The sequence below is a fragment of the Orbicella faveolata genome, unplaced genomic scaffold, assembly GCF_042242905.1.
Source record: "Orbicella faveolata isolate gen_17 unplaced genomic scaffold, um_ofav_v1 contig_13, whole genome shotgun sequence".
Lineage (NCBI taxonomy): Eukaryota > Metazoa > Cnidaria > Anthozoa > Scleractinia > Merulinidae > Orbicella > Orbicella faveolata.
In genome coordinates this window covers 13,347,940-13,366,524 of record NW_028301540.1, presented here as the reverse complement: position 1 = coordinate 13,366,524, position 18,585 = coordinate 13,347,940, and the positions used below count along the sequence as shown (strand labels likewise).

General features: G+C 40.8%; 1 protein-coding gene across 1 annotated transcript; it reads left to right on the top strand.

Moving 5' to 3' along the window:
• The first annotated feature begins 14 nt into the window (after positions 1-14).
• LOC110057021 (zinc finger protein zfp-1-like) lies at positions 15-15,649 on the top strand. Its single transcript, XM_089284687.1, has 10 exons — positions 15-272; positions 364-443; positions 1,537-1,591; positions 4,255-4,364; positions 5,978-6,081; positions 6,956-7,052; positions 7,718-8,799; positions 9,525-9,613; positions 10,976-12,099; positions 14,392-15,649. The coding sequence occupies exons 1-10, from the start codon at positions 161-163 to the stop codon at positions 14,446-14,448; spliced, it is 2,910 nt and encodes a 969-aa protein (XP_089140813.1). The 5' UTR covers positions 15-160; the 3' UTR covers positions 14,449-15,649.
• The last annotated feature ends 2,936 nt before the right edge of the window (positions 15,650-18,585 follow it).

Genomic DNA, 18,585 nt, shown 5'->3' with positions numbered 1-18,585 from the left:
AGCCGCACTGAAGTCATGTAGCCTCGCGCGTCCATTTTGTTTTTGAGAATTGCTCTGAATCTATGGCGCGGCGTTCTTTTGTCTCCCCGCTGTTTGATAACCTGTAATCCAGGATAGTAACGCTCTTCAAAGGGCTTCATAATCGTCGAACTTGCTAAACATGGTAAAAGAGATGATAGGAGGTTGCTGCGTTTGTTCGGACGAGAGAGGTTGGGATGAAAACCCACTGGTTTACTGCGATGGACATGGCTGCAACGTTGCTGTGCATCAAGGTATTAAAGCTTTGCTTTAGACGCCTTTGATTCTCCTAGCAAGGGTAAAGCTTGCTTGATAATCTGACGCTTCTATTTTCTTGATAATCAGCGTGTTACGGTATCGTGCAAGTTCCAAAGGGACCTTGGTTTTGTCGGAAATGTGAATCGCAGGAGAGAATCGCTCGAGTGGTAAGTTGAGCTTGTTGTATTAAACCGAAGACTTTGACAAATTAAACAAACGCGGTTTTGTCGCATAGTGCTGGTGACCGTGGTTTTTAGCTTATTTGTGAAATGATTGTTTACTGGGCTTCGTCTCTTCGTTTCCTCGGAAGAAGGCTGTGACAATTCAAAGCTCGCGTTTCACACGATAGCGTGACTTCGGTACGCGCGAGTTGTAGATTTCATGCTGTTTTGATGCAGTTTTTGGGTAGTTTGTAGAGGATTCAATGGGACAAATATCTTATGCTTTTACACTTAGCACAGTTACTATATAGACCTGGACCAACTTGCATCAAATTTCTAGGATTCTCACGTCGTTGTTAATGCAAAATTAGTTTCAACCTCTTCTCTCCAAGAATGATTAATATCAATTTCAGTTCACAACATGAATATGCTGAGAAGAAAACTGGAGGTCTCCTTTTGAGGAGAAGTTCATTACGATGCTTGAGAGGTTGCTTAAATCCAAACAGCATTCGTCCTCTTTTGTCTCAATTGAAACAAATGTTGCTGACTGGTTTGATTTGATGAAATGCTGCTGGATTGCATTAGATCTTGCACCCTTACCTGGCAGGTTCCTAGGACCACAAGGGACTTTGCAGGTTTAAAATTCCCTGATAGTGTGTGGCACTCAAGGCAAAAAAGTGTGATTTGCCTCTGGTGTTCTTTGATTTGCTTCAATTTTGTTCTCTATTTTTCTATTATTTTTAGTAAAACTGAGTATCAAGGTTTACAGTAGATTCCCTAGATTGTATGTACATATCATAAATATGGAAAAGATTTAAAAATTTCAATTAAAGTGACAAAAGTTGTCCTTATTGAAATATTTGTCACTTCTCTTTTTGCCAGGTTTACTTGCCCCTGACCCATCCTTGGGTCTCCAAGGATTGTTAAAGTATCACTTAAAGTCAAAATTGCTTTATATGCACATGGAAAAATATGAATCACCTAACTCAAGATATCTGAATTCAAAAAAGCAAGTTTCAACTGTGCCATTTAGCTCTAAGATCTCAGTGAATTAAAGTGACATTGTCCTAATAAAAATAATAACAATTTGACTTTATAGAAATGCGAGTTGTGTCCGTACAAAGAGGGTGCCCTTAAGAGAACAGACACTGGAGGTTAGTATTTGTAAATCCAAGTTACCAGGGGTTTGATTAAGGGCCAGGCACCAAGTGATTTGACTTGCTGTGAGGATGATATTGCCCCACTGGTTTTACTCTCTAGAGGTAGGTTTTCATAGTCTGTCTGTGAATACCAGTCGCCGTGCTGCTGAAAATGTTTACTTAATGAAACCACTGGATTACTGTACAGTATGTTTTCAGTAGTTACATGTACGCAAGGGGATGTTATTGTCTTGGTGTTGACAGTATGGGAAGCTTATGTGCTGGTAGCATTGAGTATTCTGGACAGGTTTGAGCGCTGACAAGACTCATTGTGATGTGTTTTTAGACAACACACTTTACTCTCATTGGCACTCAATAGTATAAAAAAGCACCAGAAAACTGTTAGGACACATTACTCAGGACTAACACGAGATGGAAGTTGCACTCCATCCTGGACAAATGGCAATATTCCTATTTGCATCATGCTATGGAAATATATTTACACTCGGCAAAACTAGACTTCCAAGTGGAATGGCAGATAATGCAAATAGTTTCCTGTTGGTGTGAAATGCATGAGTGCAGTAGAGTTTTTTTGTTTTTGTTTTTGTTTTTTTTTTTGTTTTCAGATATTTATAAGGATTGGCAGTTGTAACATACAGTGTATTTCATATTTTATTGTAGGACTCTTTTATATCTGAAGGTCTGGAAGGTTGGGGAATACTGTCCTATTTTTCCCACTGGGGTTTTTGGTTTTTGTGTCAGATAGTCACACAAATTTATACTTTAGTGCTATCTCATTTTGTTGTGTACCTTGTTCTGTAACTAGTAAATATTGCATTTGAGACAGAGCTACATGGTGTACAGATGTAGGTAACCCTACGCAGATGACATTTAACACTCAGGCTCGCAGGTGTAGCTGTATGCTTATCCCTGTGTATGATATGAATATCAATAGGAACCTGGATAAGCCATTCACGTGGACCCAATGTCAGTCAGTCAGACAAAACCAAACCTATTCATTATGTACATGTACACTGTATGTGTTTTATGTAGAAAACAATCAACATGGAAAGCTAGAAGATGCCAAAAATGTTCTGTCTACTATACAATTTTTCGGACCTGGAGATATAGCTGGATATAAGTGTGGAAAATAATGATGTGAAATGTCTGGAAGAGTCTGCAGACTTTTCCAAGTGTCAGTTTTTCCTGTGTCGGTCCTGTTATTGATCACGAATTTCGTCATAACATGACGAGTGGATCTGCAGACTCCCTTGACAATGTTATGACAAAATTCAGTGTTTTACAGTTAACAATTATTCGCCAAAGGCGAGGTGAATATTGTCGAACAATCCCTGAGACGAAGTTGAGGGGATTATTTGACAATATTCACTGAGCCTAAGGCGAATAATTGTTTTAGTATAAAAACAGGGACCCAATCATTTGTTTGGATACACATATGTAGCCGTATAGTTTTAATAAGAAGCTTACATGGAAGCTTTCATCGATTGTGAATCAGTGTACTCGTTGAGTTCGGCAGTAAAACAAACAAGCAAAACACTACGAAAAATAAATTCATCCCATACCTTTGTTTTATTGCTATTGACTTCATCCACAGTTGTCAACATTGTCTCAAAATGAGTAGCTTTAGTTTGGAGAAAACAGATTTCAGTCAATCGATCTGACCTGTGGCAATCAGCGTAACCACTGCATTTACGATTCTTAACTGCCTTGAACATAAGTTCTTGAAAGGATCTTTGGTCCAAGGATGACAGCACTTATTTTGAAAATTCTCCATCCTTTCAAATATCCTGGACTTATAGTGATGTCTACAGTCTTCCAAATAGATGAAAAATTCATTCACCAACTGTGTGCCATGTTTACTTGCCGAGATCGCAAAGGTGGCAAGCTTAGTAGCCAGGTCTCGAAAATGATATATAAACCGCCTAGCGTAGTTTATATAGCGTCATATAAGGGATCGCTGAACCAATTAGATTGCTGAAACTCTTTGTTCAGCTCTGAAATTAGACTAACAACAAATTGTCAAATTGCCCGCTCTCCCTCATCCCGTCAACATGGTGTAAATTATAAACTCATGTGTCTGTCCACTTAAATTGACAATGAAAATTAGCCAATGAGTGCACAAGAATTTCTGCAGTTATTGTAAAATTCATAATTGAAATAAAGTTGGTCTAGGCTGGTTAAATTTCCTGTTCCCGTCAACATGGCGTAAATTATAAATTCATGTGTCTGTCCACTTAAATTGACGATGAAAATTAGCCATTGAGTGCACGAGAATTTCTGCAGTTATTGTAAAATTCATAATTGAAATGAAGTTGGTCTAGGCTGGTTAAATTTCCTGTTCTGGCAGGTTACAACTGTCTCACGTTTTCCTATTTAAATCTGTACTTTTGATTTTGAGTAAATTCTAATGACGGCTTTCTGTAGTACGATGTCCTTATATGTAGCTTCTTCATTTAAGACGAACAGTAGCTCTAACCATACATCAGGCTATGCATAATTTGTCACACCACAATTGACAAAACTGAGGAAGAAATGAGAAATGGAAAAATGGAAGCAAATGTCTCAACACAATTTTTTTGTTTTATTATCATTATTGTTCACTATATCGTGAGTACAAGAACAAAATATGCTAAATTTTTTCGTGTTCTTTTTTGTAGGCTGGGCTCATGTTGTCTGTGCACTGTACATTCCTGAAGTGCGATTTGGAAATGTCACATCCATGGAGCCGATTATCTTGGCATCTGTGCCACATGATCGCTTCTGCAAGGTACTGATGTTAAATACATAATGTGTGATATTGTCAACTAGTAAGTTTGGTAAATACTGTAAGTAGTATTGTACATAATGTGGCTGCTTTATGTAATTGGAAGGTTGGCATTGTAATTAATTAATAACAAATAAAAAATAATTAAAAGGTACTTATATTTAATAAGAAAGCCATACCTCGAGCTAAGAAAGGTTACATTTTAGAAACAAATCTCTTTGGAAAAAGCTAGCTTTGCTCTGATAAATTTTGCTTGTTGGCCTTGTGGTTTAATAGTGGGCAGGACTCTGGATTGAACAGTCTGGGTTTGAGCCCTAATTGTGTTCTTGGGCAAGACACTGCTGTCGCAGTGCCTCTCTCCACCCAGGCTCTAGTTGTTCAAAGGGCGGATAATGCTATTCACCAGATAACACACTATCTAGTGGAAAGCATAGTTTGTTTTGTCAAAACTTATCCACTGTTTAGTGACTTCTCCAGTAGATAGTGTTATCCAGCCATTGAACGACTGGGCCCAGGTGTAAAAAATGAATGACCCCTGTGAATGTAATTGTGGTGTGTGTGTGTGTTTATAGCATCCAATCCAGAAGGGATTAGAAATACTCCTAATCATGTAATGATTCAGAACTTAAGTAGGATATTAGCTCTGGTGGTACTGTTTCAACCACTCAACAAGACATAATTCAGACACTACCTACCTACCTACCTCAGCGTTCTAAGCTGTGACCAATTTGATCACAGCCTGGAGCGCTGAGGTAGGTTGGTAGCAGTACAGAAGGCTGACTGCTCAACAAGAAGGTTTTTTTGTGGTATAATCATCGAGTATGTAAAAGTATTGTTACTTGTATTTTATATATTATGTATTATGCATTAGGAACATTTGTAATAGTGTCCTCTATAGAGTTTACTCTTTAGCCACCATTTCTTCATTCTAGATGAGTTACTTTTTCAATGGATGTTTACTTGTTATCAAAAGCAAGTTCTCTAAGGTTGCTAACCATGCATTTGATTGGATGCGAGAGAATCTGAGCTGTTATCATGTATGGATGTTTTTAGTCCATCCATTCACTGACATTTCAAGTTTGAGTTTTCCTAGAATATTCTTGGCTACAAACAATGCAAACGTGACATTCAGAATACCTTGAAGCTGAGTTGTCAGAGATTCTTAGAGGAGATAGCTGATTTTGCCATCCATTTCAAATGAATAATTTTGACAAATCTGTTGTTTAAAGAAGTTATGAAATTTTTAGAGAAACTCCTGTTGTTTATTCAACAATCTCAAACTCATTAGTTATTCGTTGAATGTTAAAATTAAGGAAGTCATGACAGTGTTTGGATATCTGATCTTAATTTCCAGAGATTTTTATGATTTTTATTTCTCTGTTTTCTCCTTAGTTTAAGTTTCAGTTGAGAAGATATATACCTGTATCAAACACTCAAGACAGTGTTTGACCACATTTCCAAACACCTTAAAGATCATCAAAAATACTCTGCTGCACGTCATATTTTCAACTCTCTTCTCAGTGTTTGTAAATGTGGTCAAACACAGTCTTTCGTATTTGATATATGTATAACTGCTGAAATTTTCAATGGATTGCTTTGCCTTCATTTCTTTCCAGACTTGCTACATCTGTGAAGAAAGGGGAAGGGAGAGTAAGACGGCACATGGTGCATGTATGAACTGTAACAAAACAGGATGCAGGCATGCTTTTCATGTCACTTGGTGAGTGATTCTCTTCATTTAAGGTATAACAATGCAGGGTTTGTTTTTCACCGAGAGTTGGGGTGAATGCTTATAAAGTTTGGACAGTTTTATTTTCGGACACTTCTATGTCTGAAATAAAAATTGTCCAAAATTTTAAACTGCAAGTGATAGTTGAACTGCTTTTTATTATAAATTGTCTAACTATTTGAGAAACCTTGGGTGAGATATTGAAGTTGCCAAAGATGAATTGATCACAGGATGTGAAATTAAAAATTAGAAGAAACTTAGGAAAGCTCTAGATAAATATTATAAATAATAATAAAGATAATAATAACAATAACAATAATAATAATAATAATGATAATAATAATAATAATAAATTAATATATTAAACATATTTAACTAGGATAAACCCGTCAGCAAATGCTGTTAAAAACTGACAAAACTTTAACATATGTTTAACATTTCTCTGTGTTCTTGTTATGATTATTATTAATGTGGTATGTTGCACAAAATTCTTGAGAAACCTTGGTTGTGAAAATCAAAGTTGCCAATGAAAAATTCACACTAAATTCATATAGGTCACAAAATAGGGGGGAGCAGTGAAAACTGATTTAGCAAGCCACAGTGAAAAGACAATTGAAGTGAAAGTGTTACTCACTATTTTACACCGTGATAACTGTACTAGGAAAATACATTAATTTTTTAATCAACTGGGCAACATCAAGTGCTGTCTGATTTTTAGGGAATGGTTTTATAAAGTGCCTGCTTGCCCCAGTGGAATCAGTACAAAATAAAATTGTTTTGTTTCTCCAAATGGACAATCGAACCACTAATTCAGTTTCTTCTAATGGTACCGTGTAATATGCTAGATTTGGCTTTTGTGTTTCAGTGCCCAGAGCTCTGGATTACTGTGTGAGGAAAATGACGGTCAGTCAGGACCCACTGTCAAGTATGTGGGCTACTGTCAGTTTCACTGGAACAAAAAGGTACTTCAAGTTTTTAATTTCTTTTAAGATCCTTGTTTGTTTGTTTGTTTGTTTGTTTGTTTTTGCATCTTGACTTTTACTGTGCCTTTCAATAACATGCAAACTCCGAAGTTCAAAACCTACATGTAACTCAGAATTTTGTTGTTGACGTTAGAATTCCTTTCATATGTTCCGACTACATGTATTACAGTAAAAATATTTTTGTTTTTGTATCAACTACATGTATTTCAGTAATCACAAACTATACTTTTTTTAAAGCAGAGTCATAGCCTTTTTGTAGCCATACGGCTACACGAGAGCTGCCGTAATAACTGATGCGCAAATTTCGCGGGAGATATCAATGGATTTACACAGAAAATGTTGAATTTAGTACTAAACATCAAATCTGTTATTTGGCCCGAGGCTTTTATTCTGGACCGGAGACATGAGTTGTCTACTAATATCTGATTGCTGATTGGTCTGTAAACGATGAAACTGGGTAGGCTACATCATAGCTTGCACGTGAGCCGAACAGAGAAACTGTTCCTTTAAATCAATGCTGGGGATAGCCCTTGCAATGGAAATGTCACCTCATGCTAGTCACCTCATGCTACAGAAACCAGAGATTAAGCCACTTGGCTCGCATGCAGGCTTTCTCTTACCCTACATTTTACTTTTCTGTGCAGGCTAAAGGTGTTCTCTTTAACAACAAACCGGCTGAGAAATCAAGCAATAAGGTGCCAGAGAAAGAGAAAGAGAAAGAAAAAGAAAAAGAGAAAGATAACAAGGAAAAAGAGAGCAAAGAAAAGGACAACAAGGACAGTAAGGAAAAAGACAGCAAGGAAAAAGCCAAGCCTGACAAAGAAAAAGAAAAGAAAACAACACCTAAACCAAGGCTTTCTGTTGGAGCTACTGCAGTGTCCACTGAACAATCGCCAAAGTCTGACAGTAGTCCATCAACCTCATCAAACCAGCCTGGCACTCCTAAACAGAGAGGCAGGAAGCCTTCTGTTGTGAAGACGCCCACTGAGTCTCCGAGTAGTACAAAGACGACACCAGAGAGCCAAAAACCACCTAGCATTCCTGGGAATAGTCCTGGGCGGTCACCGCTGCCTATTTTAGTACCGTTACCAGCTGCTGTGCCTGCTGCTCAGAGCAGCACTTCTCTTTCGTCGACACCCACTAAGGACACAGCTTCAGTACCTGCGAGTGTTCTCGTGCCAGAGATGCTGCCAAAGAGTGTTGCATCTCAGTTACAGGAAATGCCGCAACCTTCCACGAGTGTCCTTCTACCCGAGATTGCAAAACAGATGGATGTCGATGTGCCTGCAGCGACGACTGTGCCCAAGCAAACGCCAAAACAGACCGCGACAGGTAACACCTCTAAGAAACGGGCTGCACCCAAAGCCAGTGATGAACCCAAGAGAAAAGTTGGCAGGCCACCCATCAAGAAGAAGCCAGACACTCCATTGGGCGTCCGTATGAACAATGCTCATGCTGCGTCATCTAATACAGTAACGTCGCCGTTAAATACAGCCTTCCCATCAACTTTTCCCCAAGTCAGCCAGGGGACATCAACATCCATGCCAACATTTGCAACCTTCTCCAATCAGAACATGTTTACAGGCAACAGTCAAGGGTCTAGCGTGCCCCAGAATGGGCCAAGGACTCCAAGCCCCAATGCCTACATGATCCCCCAACCACGGAACAGAGGACTCTTGGAAAATGGGCATGTGCATCGGCCGAACAATACCAGTCAGGCTCCTCTGTAAGTGCTTATTTTACATTTTGATTTGGCTCGGACGTTGTTTCCCCGTCAAACTAAAGTATACAACCTTGTGAAATATAACCATTCGTAAGATGACACCGGATGATCAATGGGACGTATTGAGACCAGCAGCTCAAATTTGGTCTTCAGAACTTCTTAAACTGTTCGCTTGCAAACGCGTGCCATTCATGGTTTTATATCTCTTGCAGTTTAAGGTGTTAACATAGAATTTGTAAAAAGATAACACTTCGGCCGGAAAGTGGAGCTTGGAGTAGCTGTTACATTTATTCTGTGTCTAAGCGCTCAGTATCAAAAATTGCTCGAAATTTAAAGTGGGAGTGTGGCAGGAAAGAGTGTGGCCTTGAAGGCGATAAAAAGAACCAACAAAACTCTGAAGGCTTCAAAACATGACTTCAAGACATATTTTGGTATTATTTGAAGCAATTTTATCGAAACAGTGTTCAACTGTCGGTTCATTTACTTTTGTGATGGTAAAAGTGGCAATTTAATGTATTTTTGCGGGTCATACAGTTCAGCGCCTGTAGTACCACTCTTTCCGCAGTGAAGCATGCTTCATTTCAGATGAAACTAAAACTGTTTTAGCCCAGTGCAAAGGCAACAATAGTCTACTCTGCTAACTAGCTGCATGAGAACCTGGAAACAAGACAAAAAACACAACACTTGGTGTATTTTAACAATGGATTCTTGCATTCTTGTTATTGCAGGCAACTTCCGACCAGCCTGGAAGAGCTGCTTGAATACCAATGGGAGCAAGGAGCCCAGTTTTTAATGCAGCAAGCATCGCAGTATGACGGTACAGTATGAATTCTCCATTCCAATTACCATACATTTGTCACACGTGTTGGTAGTGACTGTATAGTTGTACATCAAGAGAATATCCGTTATTTGATGATTGTCTATTTTTTCTCACTATCTGTCTGCTTTACAATGCACAGATTCAGGTTTTGGTCATTTGGTTAATGAAGGGTGCAACAATCTTAAACCATGTGTACTCCTTGTTCTCTTTGTAGTGGCATGCGCTAAACTTTCTCTAACAGTAAGGCCTAGTTAACATAACAACATAAACGATATAACGGCATAATGACGTAACAACATAATCGCTTATGTTGGGTAATGTGGACATCGACATTAAGACCTTAGGAAAAGATTAGTGGTTTTTTCCCTTATGTCGTTATGTTCATGCTGTTATGTTTTTATTACGTGATTATGTCATGATGTTCACACTGCAAACATAACCACATTACGTCCCTCGTATGTCGGTATGTGTATTAATGTCGTTATGCCGCTAGTGTGAACTATAGGCTTTAGGAAGCAGGGTGGCTTATGGTTAAAGGGCTTAAAGCGCTGGACTCTAGTTCGTGTGAACCGGGTTCGAGCGCTTGTCGGGGTTTGTTATGTCTTCTCAGACAATGCACTTCAACTGTGACATATTTCCCTCTCCACGTGGGATCTAACGGCATGAATGGGTACTAGTAGATAAGCAGTTGTCCATGACCTCTATTTTATTTCCCCCAAAGGATTGCGCGTTCAAGAATGGGCGAAATTGTGAACAGCCTCTGAGCAAAATTTGGGAACGACCTTATACGATCAGAAATGTTGAGGGGTAACTTAACTTCTAATGCACTAACATTGGGGGTGAACTATTTGACTCTTTAGGGGGGAGGGGGCAGGGCTGTTTGATTTAAAAATTTATATTCTGCAAGCATACTTGCATACAATGTGTTAACGCAAGTAACTGTCAACTTTATTGTCAATTTTCACCCGTGAATTTGTGCGGTCTTGGATCCTTATGCGATATAAGGCGAGATTGCTGACATCATTTTGTCAGCGAACGGGACTGGGCGCGATGCCCAACGAGTTTGCCAAGCAGAAAGGTCTCTGATGAGTCCCTTGGCCGGGACGAAACGAGCTGCGTAAGACTAGCCACGAACAATGTATTATCACAAGTTACTGTCAACTTTATTGCCAAGCATACTTGTACCACAACAAAAGGCATTTATATGCACCACACCCCACAGGAAGATTCAAATGGTCCACCCCTTAGGCCAAGGGGGGCTGGGGGAAAGTAATAGTCGCTCTATGCTTGGGAAACCAGAGTTGAGAAGTGGCAGCTTGGGGATTGTGTTGAACATTTTTTATGTCTTCTCCGTTGTAGTTGCTTCACTAATGTCCAGCTTGCATCAACTAAAAGCCGACAATTCGCGTCTGGAGGAACGTCTGGCTACCCTGACAACCAGGAAAAACCAGTTACTACAGGTGAATGCTCGACTGGCCACTCCCATGTCCTGTACGAGTACCAGTTCTACAGCCACACCGGTCTCCACCAAGCAATCGACTTTGAATACCCCCGGCGGTGTAACGGTCTCCTCGCAAGGCTCCTTATCGACCGAGACCAAAACTACGGTGAGCGGTGGTGGCCCACGAGGGTCCGTAAGTGCCGGTTCAGATGGGGCGCCAAAAACAGATGTCTCCCCGAGCACATCAGAGGGGAAGGTCATGCTGAGCTCTAGCGTTAAACCAGCGAGTAGCGTCGCTGGTGAGCGAAGGATTCCAAACGGGGATGCCAAGAGCGGCAAGGCTAAGGAACTGCAAAACAAACGACCGGAGACGAATTTAAATACTGTGTTTTCGTCGTCTTCTGCGTTTCAGAAACAGCCTATGAAAGTTAACAGCTTGCTTGTGCAGTCGCCGAAGACAACCTTACCTCAACAGACGCTTACAGCTCAACTTGACAAAGACAAACAACAGAAGCAAACGCCTGTGAACGCTTTAGCCCAAGTTATAGTACCGGCTCAGCCCGCCTCCAAAACAACACAACAACAACCACAACTGCAGCAACAACAACCACTACAGGCGCGCTTTCAACATCAGCATAAGATTATCCTCCCTCAACCTTCACCCACAACCCAGGGGTTTTCATCGCCTTCCTTCTCACCGCAGCCGCAGCAAACAGCCAGTCAGCAGCATGTACTCTTACAACTCATTCAGCAACAAGATGATAGTCATCGCTTAGTGGGTCAGAATTCCGCCTTCAGCCATGACAAAGCACAGTTAGGTTCGCAGCCAGTCCAGACCCAAAAGCTGTTGCCTAGCTCGGTCCCTAACCAACCGTTTTCGGCGCATTCCCTGTCTCTGTCGTACCCGGGTGCGTTTTTGACCTTCAGTGATCCAATGGGCTTGAGTGGGCCCCGGGTGGACATGATGAAGGCCACGCATTTAGCACCACTTCAAATGGTCTCGCTGGACAACAGTCAGACGGGTCCCAAGGAACGTTCTCAGGTACGTGTCAGTGATGCATCCTTCCGGATCGGAATCAATATCAACAACTCTTTTTTTTTTTTTTTCTTTTTTCTTTATTTAACAAACAGACAGCTAGCGAATCCTCTCCATCCTGCGAAACCAGTTATTAGGGACCTTAAGATACGAGGACGGGAAGGCCAGGACGGCAACGGCAGTGGACGCGGGAAATTTTCGCGGGTCCCGCAGTGTCGCCAAAAACAAAATGCTTAAGGCCCGGTTCATACGTCGCATTTCGGCCGTGTCGAATTCAATTCAATTAAGTGCGGCAGAAATGCGACTGGGGATTCATACGTCGCACTTGTGTCGCACTTAATTCAGAATTTATACTGTCGGGTATGTCGGTCAGCGGAAAATGCTTTAAACGTAGAGTATTCAATGTGGCGGACGAGAATACTGAGCGACGAAGGACTTTAATTTTGCTAAAAATTGTCCGCCAACGTAACGAGAAGGAGAAGGCTGACAACGGAGCAGTATGTGTTGCAATATGTTCGGGTTGCTCTGGGTCGAGAATGGCCAAGTTTCTTCTTTTTCTTTGGCGGGAAAACATTTACGCATGCTCAATACATTAACATAATGTATGCATTAGATTCGACACGGCAGAAATTCGACGTCTGAATCAGTGTCGCATTTCTGTCGGATAATGCGACAAGACCAGTCGAACGTGCGGCAGAAATGCGGCAGCCGATTCAGACGTCGAATTTCTGTCGAATCTAATTCGTTGAATTCAATTCGACACGGCAGAAATGCGACGTATGAACCGGGCCTAAGATGTGCATTTTCGCAAAGGACGGCGACGTCAATAATTCGAACCTCGTACAAGCTATTCACAGAAGCAATGACATCCATTAGACTATAAAAGAGATGGTAGAAATCTTATCCTATTAGGCTTAAACGATAGTGAACAGCGATGCTGAATTTCTTTTTCTGTATAAGCGAAGTAAACATCTGTCAATATTTTAATAGAGAAACCATAATTTCCGTATGAAAAATTAAACGAACAATCTGATCGACCTGCTTCAGATGGCTTTTCAGTTACCACTAGAGCGTTTGGGAATTCTGTCGCGGAAGAATCCTGACTTTTGGTGAACGTTTCAATTTCCATCTGTAATTGTAACAAGCATCATAAAAATCAAACAAACGTTGCTTCAAGTTCCGGGTAGTATAAAAAAAACAACTAAACATCAGTTTGAAAATGTGTATTTTATTTGCTCGATAGATGCTCCATGGCATTCATTCTTACAACATTTTATCGACTGTACTTACACTGATGTATTCTCAATGCATAGGGTTTGTATTGAGCTTGCACACTCGTGATGGCGTCTGAACAGTGACTGCAGAAACACAAACGAACAGACAAGAAATATTTTTATTCACATTTTCGTATCTCAGCGTAGTGTTCTACACTACAATCACGAAAACTGTGAACCTTATAAACATTCCTATCAATGTAACTGAAAATACAGTCGATTGGAACAGTTATCGAGGCAAAACAAGAGCAAAATACTCACGTTTTCGATACGACGGCTGGTGGGGCGAAATGACGTCCTCGACGAGATGAGGACGGCAGAGAGATGAGTCGAGAGTTCTCGTGCGCATGCCCGGTTGAGTGAATTTACTTCCGGTAGCCGTCCTAGCTCGTCCCGTCCTGGTATCTTAAGGTGCCTATTAGTTTGATTTGCAAGTGAAACACACGAATGGTTTTGCACCATGACTCGTTTTGACACAAGAGGAGAAAGACAACTGCAAATGGTCTCGATCTAGGCGGCACACATTTGGATTTAAGGGAAAAAGAAAAAAATAACCTTAATTTGGCAGGGCACACACACACACACACACACACAGTGCTTCACTTAACTGATGACAGGTGATTACTGGAATAAAAGGACAAAATACTTGAGCACTTTTTATTTGATGAAGAATTCTGGTTTGAATTTCCGGAAATTTCCAGTGACAAATGGAAAGAACATTTCGGAAGAGGACAGCCTTGCGTGGTACACCGAAATTTTTCGGACATTTCTTACCGAGAATTTTCGTTCCCCCTGACTGTCCTGAATTTTTGGTTGAATGGTCCGCCTTTCGGAAACTCGCTGGTTTTTCTGGAAAATTTCCCAGGAAATGTTTAGTTAAATGGAAAGCGTCCCTTGGGGTTAGAGGGAGGTTGAAGAGGAGAAACTTGCGTTGGGTAAGCGTGGAAGACTTCTATTACAGTTAGCTAAGCGCTGGTGCTAATAAACCGCCTTTATTTCTTGTTTTCTTTTGTTTTCTTTCCAGTATTTCGACATGGACAAAGGTTCCAGTTCCTCGGATAAGACATCAAGGAGCGGATGACAATCCTACGACCCTTCTTGTGTAATGAGAAACCTCAACACCCGGCCGAACCAATGACTGTGCAGTCCAAACGCGACGAGAATCAAAGACAACGCTGTAAAATACTCAACCCAGTCTAACGCCTGATTCGACGCCACTAATTCACAAGTCAGACTCAGACACTGGGCAAAATCTGTGAATTTCTCATCCACGTCATCATTCATGAACTTACATAACAGGGGCTAGGAGACACATTATTTGAGACTGTTGTCAGAGAGGCGCAAGGGATTACAGATGGTGAACATTATACCAGAATGAACCAAATTGCTGACAGAGCCTACTATATGGCACAGCCTACAACCTTGTTCCCAGACCCCTCTCTCTACCTCGAGAAACCCAAAGTACGAGGTTGCACAGTCTAGTGGAGTACGAAAGCTCGTCGCGCGAGATCATTCACGCGTGTCGCGTGAACCTCGCACGCAACTCGCAATCCCCGTCGTGCTTACTTTATAGCGATGCTCAGTCACGTGATTGAAGTGACTTTGGAGCCCGTTTGTGAAGAAGACAGCCTGTCCCATTTTCGTTACCTCAAAGGTGTCACAGTAACGTTTATTCTAGCTAAGGATTGCCCATTTTACAATATGTTTTTATCCTAGTTATCCAGCCGCGATGTTTGCTAGTCGTTTTGTACAAAGTTTTTACTTGGCTGTAGAATTTCCGCTGTGTCAGCTTCCCGTTTAAAAACCGTTTTTAGCCTCCCTCGTGTTTTCCGTGATTTTTATTTATTACAGCACTCTTTTAGCTCACTTCACCACTCATCACCCTCTTGTAAGCGAAGAAATTGTTTGAATAGTGTCCCAAGATGAAATTATCACCAGGGAAAGAGAATTCAGATGGGACAATTTTAGTTTTTAGCGGGGGACGACTGAGTCACCGTCAGCTACATTAAATGCTCTTGGCTGCAGGGCTGACAGAGGTATAACGACGTCCATTTAGAACTGTTAATAGCAATACGCGTTTTCTCTCATTTACTCTCGATTATTTAATGATAATTATGCTTAAATTGACAATGTTTGGAAAAACGCAAAGTACTATGGGTCAGCGGTCAAGGTTTGATTCGTTGGTAGCTTGTTATATCGCAGGAACGACGCTGGCTAGCTGAGAGTTGTAAAATGATACGAGATGTATTTAGTTCTTCATGAAGTTAGCGATAAATTTTGAACTTTGTTGGTGCTTTTGTTTGTATCAGAGAATCCCTTGTTACCAGGCCAGCGGAAGGTTATTGCGCGTACGCGGTTTGATGGGTGACGACTAATCCTATTCAGTGTAATCCTCTCACACAAGCTCGTTCCCAAGTCACATCCAGCTGCGCGGTCGAAATCATACATGCCGCTACCCCCGTCCCCTCACTCCAACCCTCACAATAGGTCTTCACTACTTTTTCACGGAATGTCGTTTTCGCACGAGAACCTGGTCGTATTTTTTGAATAACGAAAATGACTGACTGACGCAAAGTATACAGAATGTAACAACTAGTTTGTGGGTAGACCACGAAACAAAATATAATTATAACATAGCGCGCGCGCTGGTCCTATCTAATTCCTATTGAGCCATCATGGTAAAAATCTTAATGTAAACAGGGTCGTGCTCAATAAAATGACGCGTGCAGTTTCGATCAATTTAGCTGCAAAATTTCCGTCGAGTTTAGTGCAAGTTCCTTTTGTTAAAGTTTCGGCAATGTGAAGATTATTCTACTTCGAGCCTCTGACTTTCGCCAAGCTAAGACGTTTACTTAAGGTCATTCCCCAATATTGCATTGCGCATCCCTGCTGCGCATAATTTCACGCGTGATTAGCGCGTGCGCATTAAAAAATAGCGGCTTTTTCTTTCCGGCTGGACCTCGCCATAGAGGTAAATCGCCATTTTCTCGCAAACGAGTATGGTGACCTATCATTTTTTTTCTGTTGTTTTGAATTGAGTAATATATTTCTCTGTGTAAAATAAATATGAACCAATTCTCAGTGTAGAACAAAAAACAACCTTCGGAAACGTGAATTTAGCAAGTAGTCGTGACTACAATCACGGTACTATTATAAGGATTTATTGGGTACAAAAAAGGTGCTGCTGCTCCTAAACGAACACCGGGACCCCTCATTTTTAATTCAAAATTCAAGTTCCTATAATATAAACAATCAATAGGCAAAGTTTCACAAAAATCTCAGTGCAGGTTCTGTTTCAGTGGAATGACCTTAAACGTGAGTATTTTGACTTTGTCTAAATTTTCATCGAGTTTTTATTTTTTTTACTTTGCTTGCCTACATTTTCATTATAATAGGCCCTTTGCAGCTAAGCCATCACGTGACCTACTTTTCATAAAGTTATGGGCTATAACTTAACGAATGCCAGAAATGGAAAAAGCATGTCGAAAATATCAAAATGGCCAAGTTTGAGGCCCCCATCATCAGAGAATGAGATTTTATGATGGTCTGAATTTTTGAAAAAATAAGAAGATTTGTATGGGAAAATGTTGCTGGAGAGCAAGACCTTGCTCTCCAGCAACATTTTCCATACGAATCCTCTAAATTTTCCGAAAATTCAAACTATGGTATAAACTTACTCGTTTTTTCCTGGGGCCTCAAACTTGGCCATTTTGGTATTTTCGATGCGCTCTTTCTATTTCTGGCATTCTTTTAGTTATAGCCCATAATACAACATTTTTTTAGGAAAAATTTGGTCACGTGACCCCAGCTGCAAAGGGTCTATTAATTCGAAGAAGCGAATTTCCCATTGACAAGTTTAGAAACCAGGTTAAGCGTTTTTGTTCAACTGTTGCTCAACTGATTGTGGCGTGTTAGGATCCTAATGACCTTTGTTTTCCTTCACCGCGCATCGTGAGAACTAATCGTAGTCAATCACAAATAAAACATGTTTTTAGCGCCCAAGTTGTTGTCGCCATGTTATAAAAGAATTGGTTCATGCAGTTAGCTGTGCGTATATCGAGTTATGGATGCAACTCTTACGCTTCTTTCGTGCTCTGCGAACTTCCCGCGTGCCTCCATAACTTGATATACGCACGCTAAGCATGAACCAATTCTTAAGTGTTAAATATTCTCGCACGAGCAATCCCCGGACTTCCGGTTGAATCGCACATGCCAAGCTGAATAAAACACAGAACAGAAAAAAAAAAAAAAAAAATGGGACCTACCACGTACTAGACAGGGTATGCTTTTCGAACATCTTAGTCAGGAATTGGGTAAAATAAAAACGCGTTCACTGGTCTGGCGCAGGGTATCATTTCCCAGAAATCAGTACGCGTCCAATTTTGACCATTATGCTTTTCGCGCTTTTGTTTTTGCTTTGGCTTACATGATAGCGAGGATTCCATATCGTTTCCAATGCTCACAGCGCGCAGTGCATCCTGGCCTAAACCTGCTTTGCAGGCCGGGTCCCTAGTGGATGAAAGAAATATTAAAACGCCTGTGGATAGATAGACTGACAGACAGACGGACCGACGGGATGGGTGGATAGGTAATTTTCCACACTAGGCCGGAGAAATTTTAAAAAGCAGCTTTGTTTCTACGTTAGGCCAACCGTCCACACTAATCCGTCACGAAAACCGTGGAGCTCTTCAAACCAGATTAATTTGAAAATCGGATGTACAAATAAAATGTTTGATGATACAGAGAAGTTTTCCTTTTTGTTTTCAACGGAGTAGACTGCAACCTTGACTTGACTTGGGATTTAACTAAAAGGGAGCGCTTAACCCTGTACTATAATTCTGCGGAGGAATTGGGGCGGCTGGCGGGATTTCAGTGTTGTTTTTTTTCGCTTCGAGCGGGGGTCAGTCCAGAATCGAGTATGTAGCCTTTACTCTTTCTTAGTAGAGGAAAACCAAAAAGCGATAACTCGGTTAAGAGGCTTCGGATCGAGCTGAGAAGCGAGATGACAATAGAAAAGACAACAAGGCATTGAGGTAAGTCATTTTTATTGCAAAAATATCAAAATTTCAGCTCTAATGTCGATTACCGTTTTTCCCCATACAAACCTTCATAAATTCAAACCGTTGTAACACAACACCACCATATGCTGCAAGGCGAAGGTCACGTTTCGCGTAACAAAACTCGGTGGTTATGTAATTGTAGATGTCGGCGGTAAATA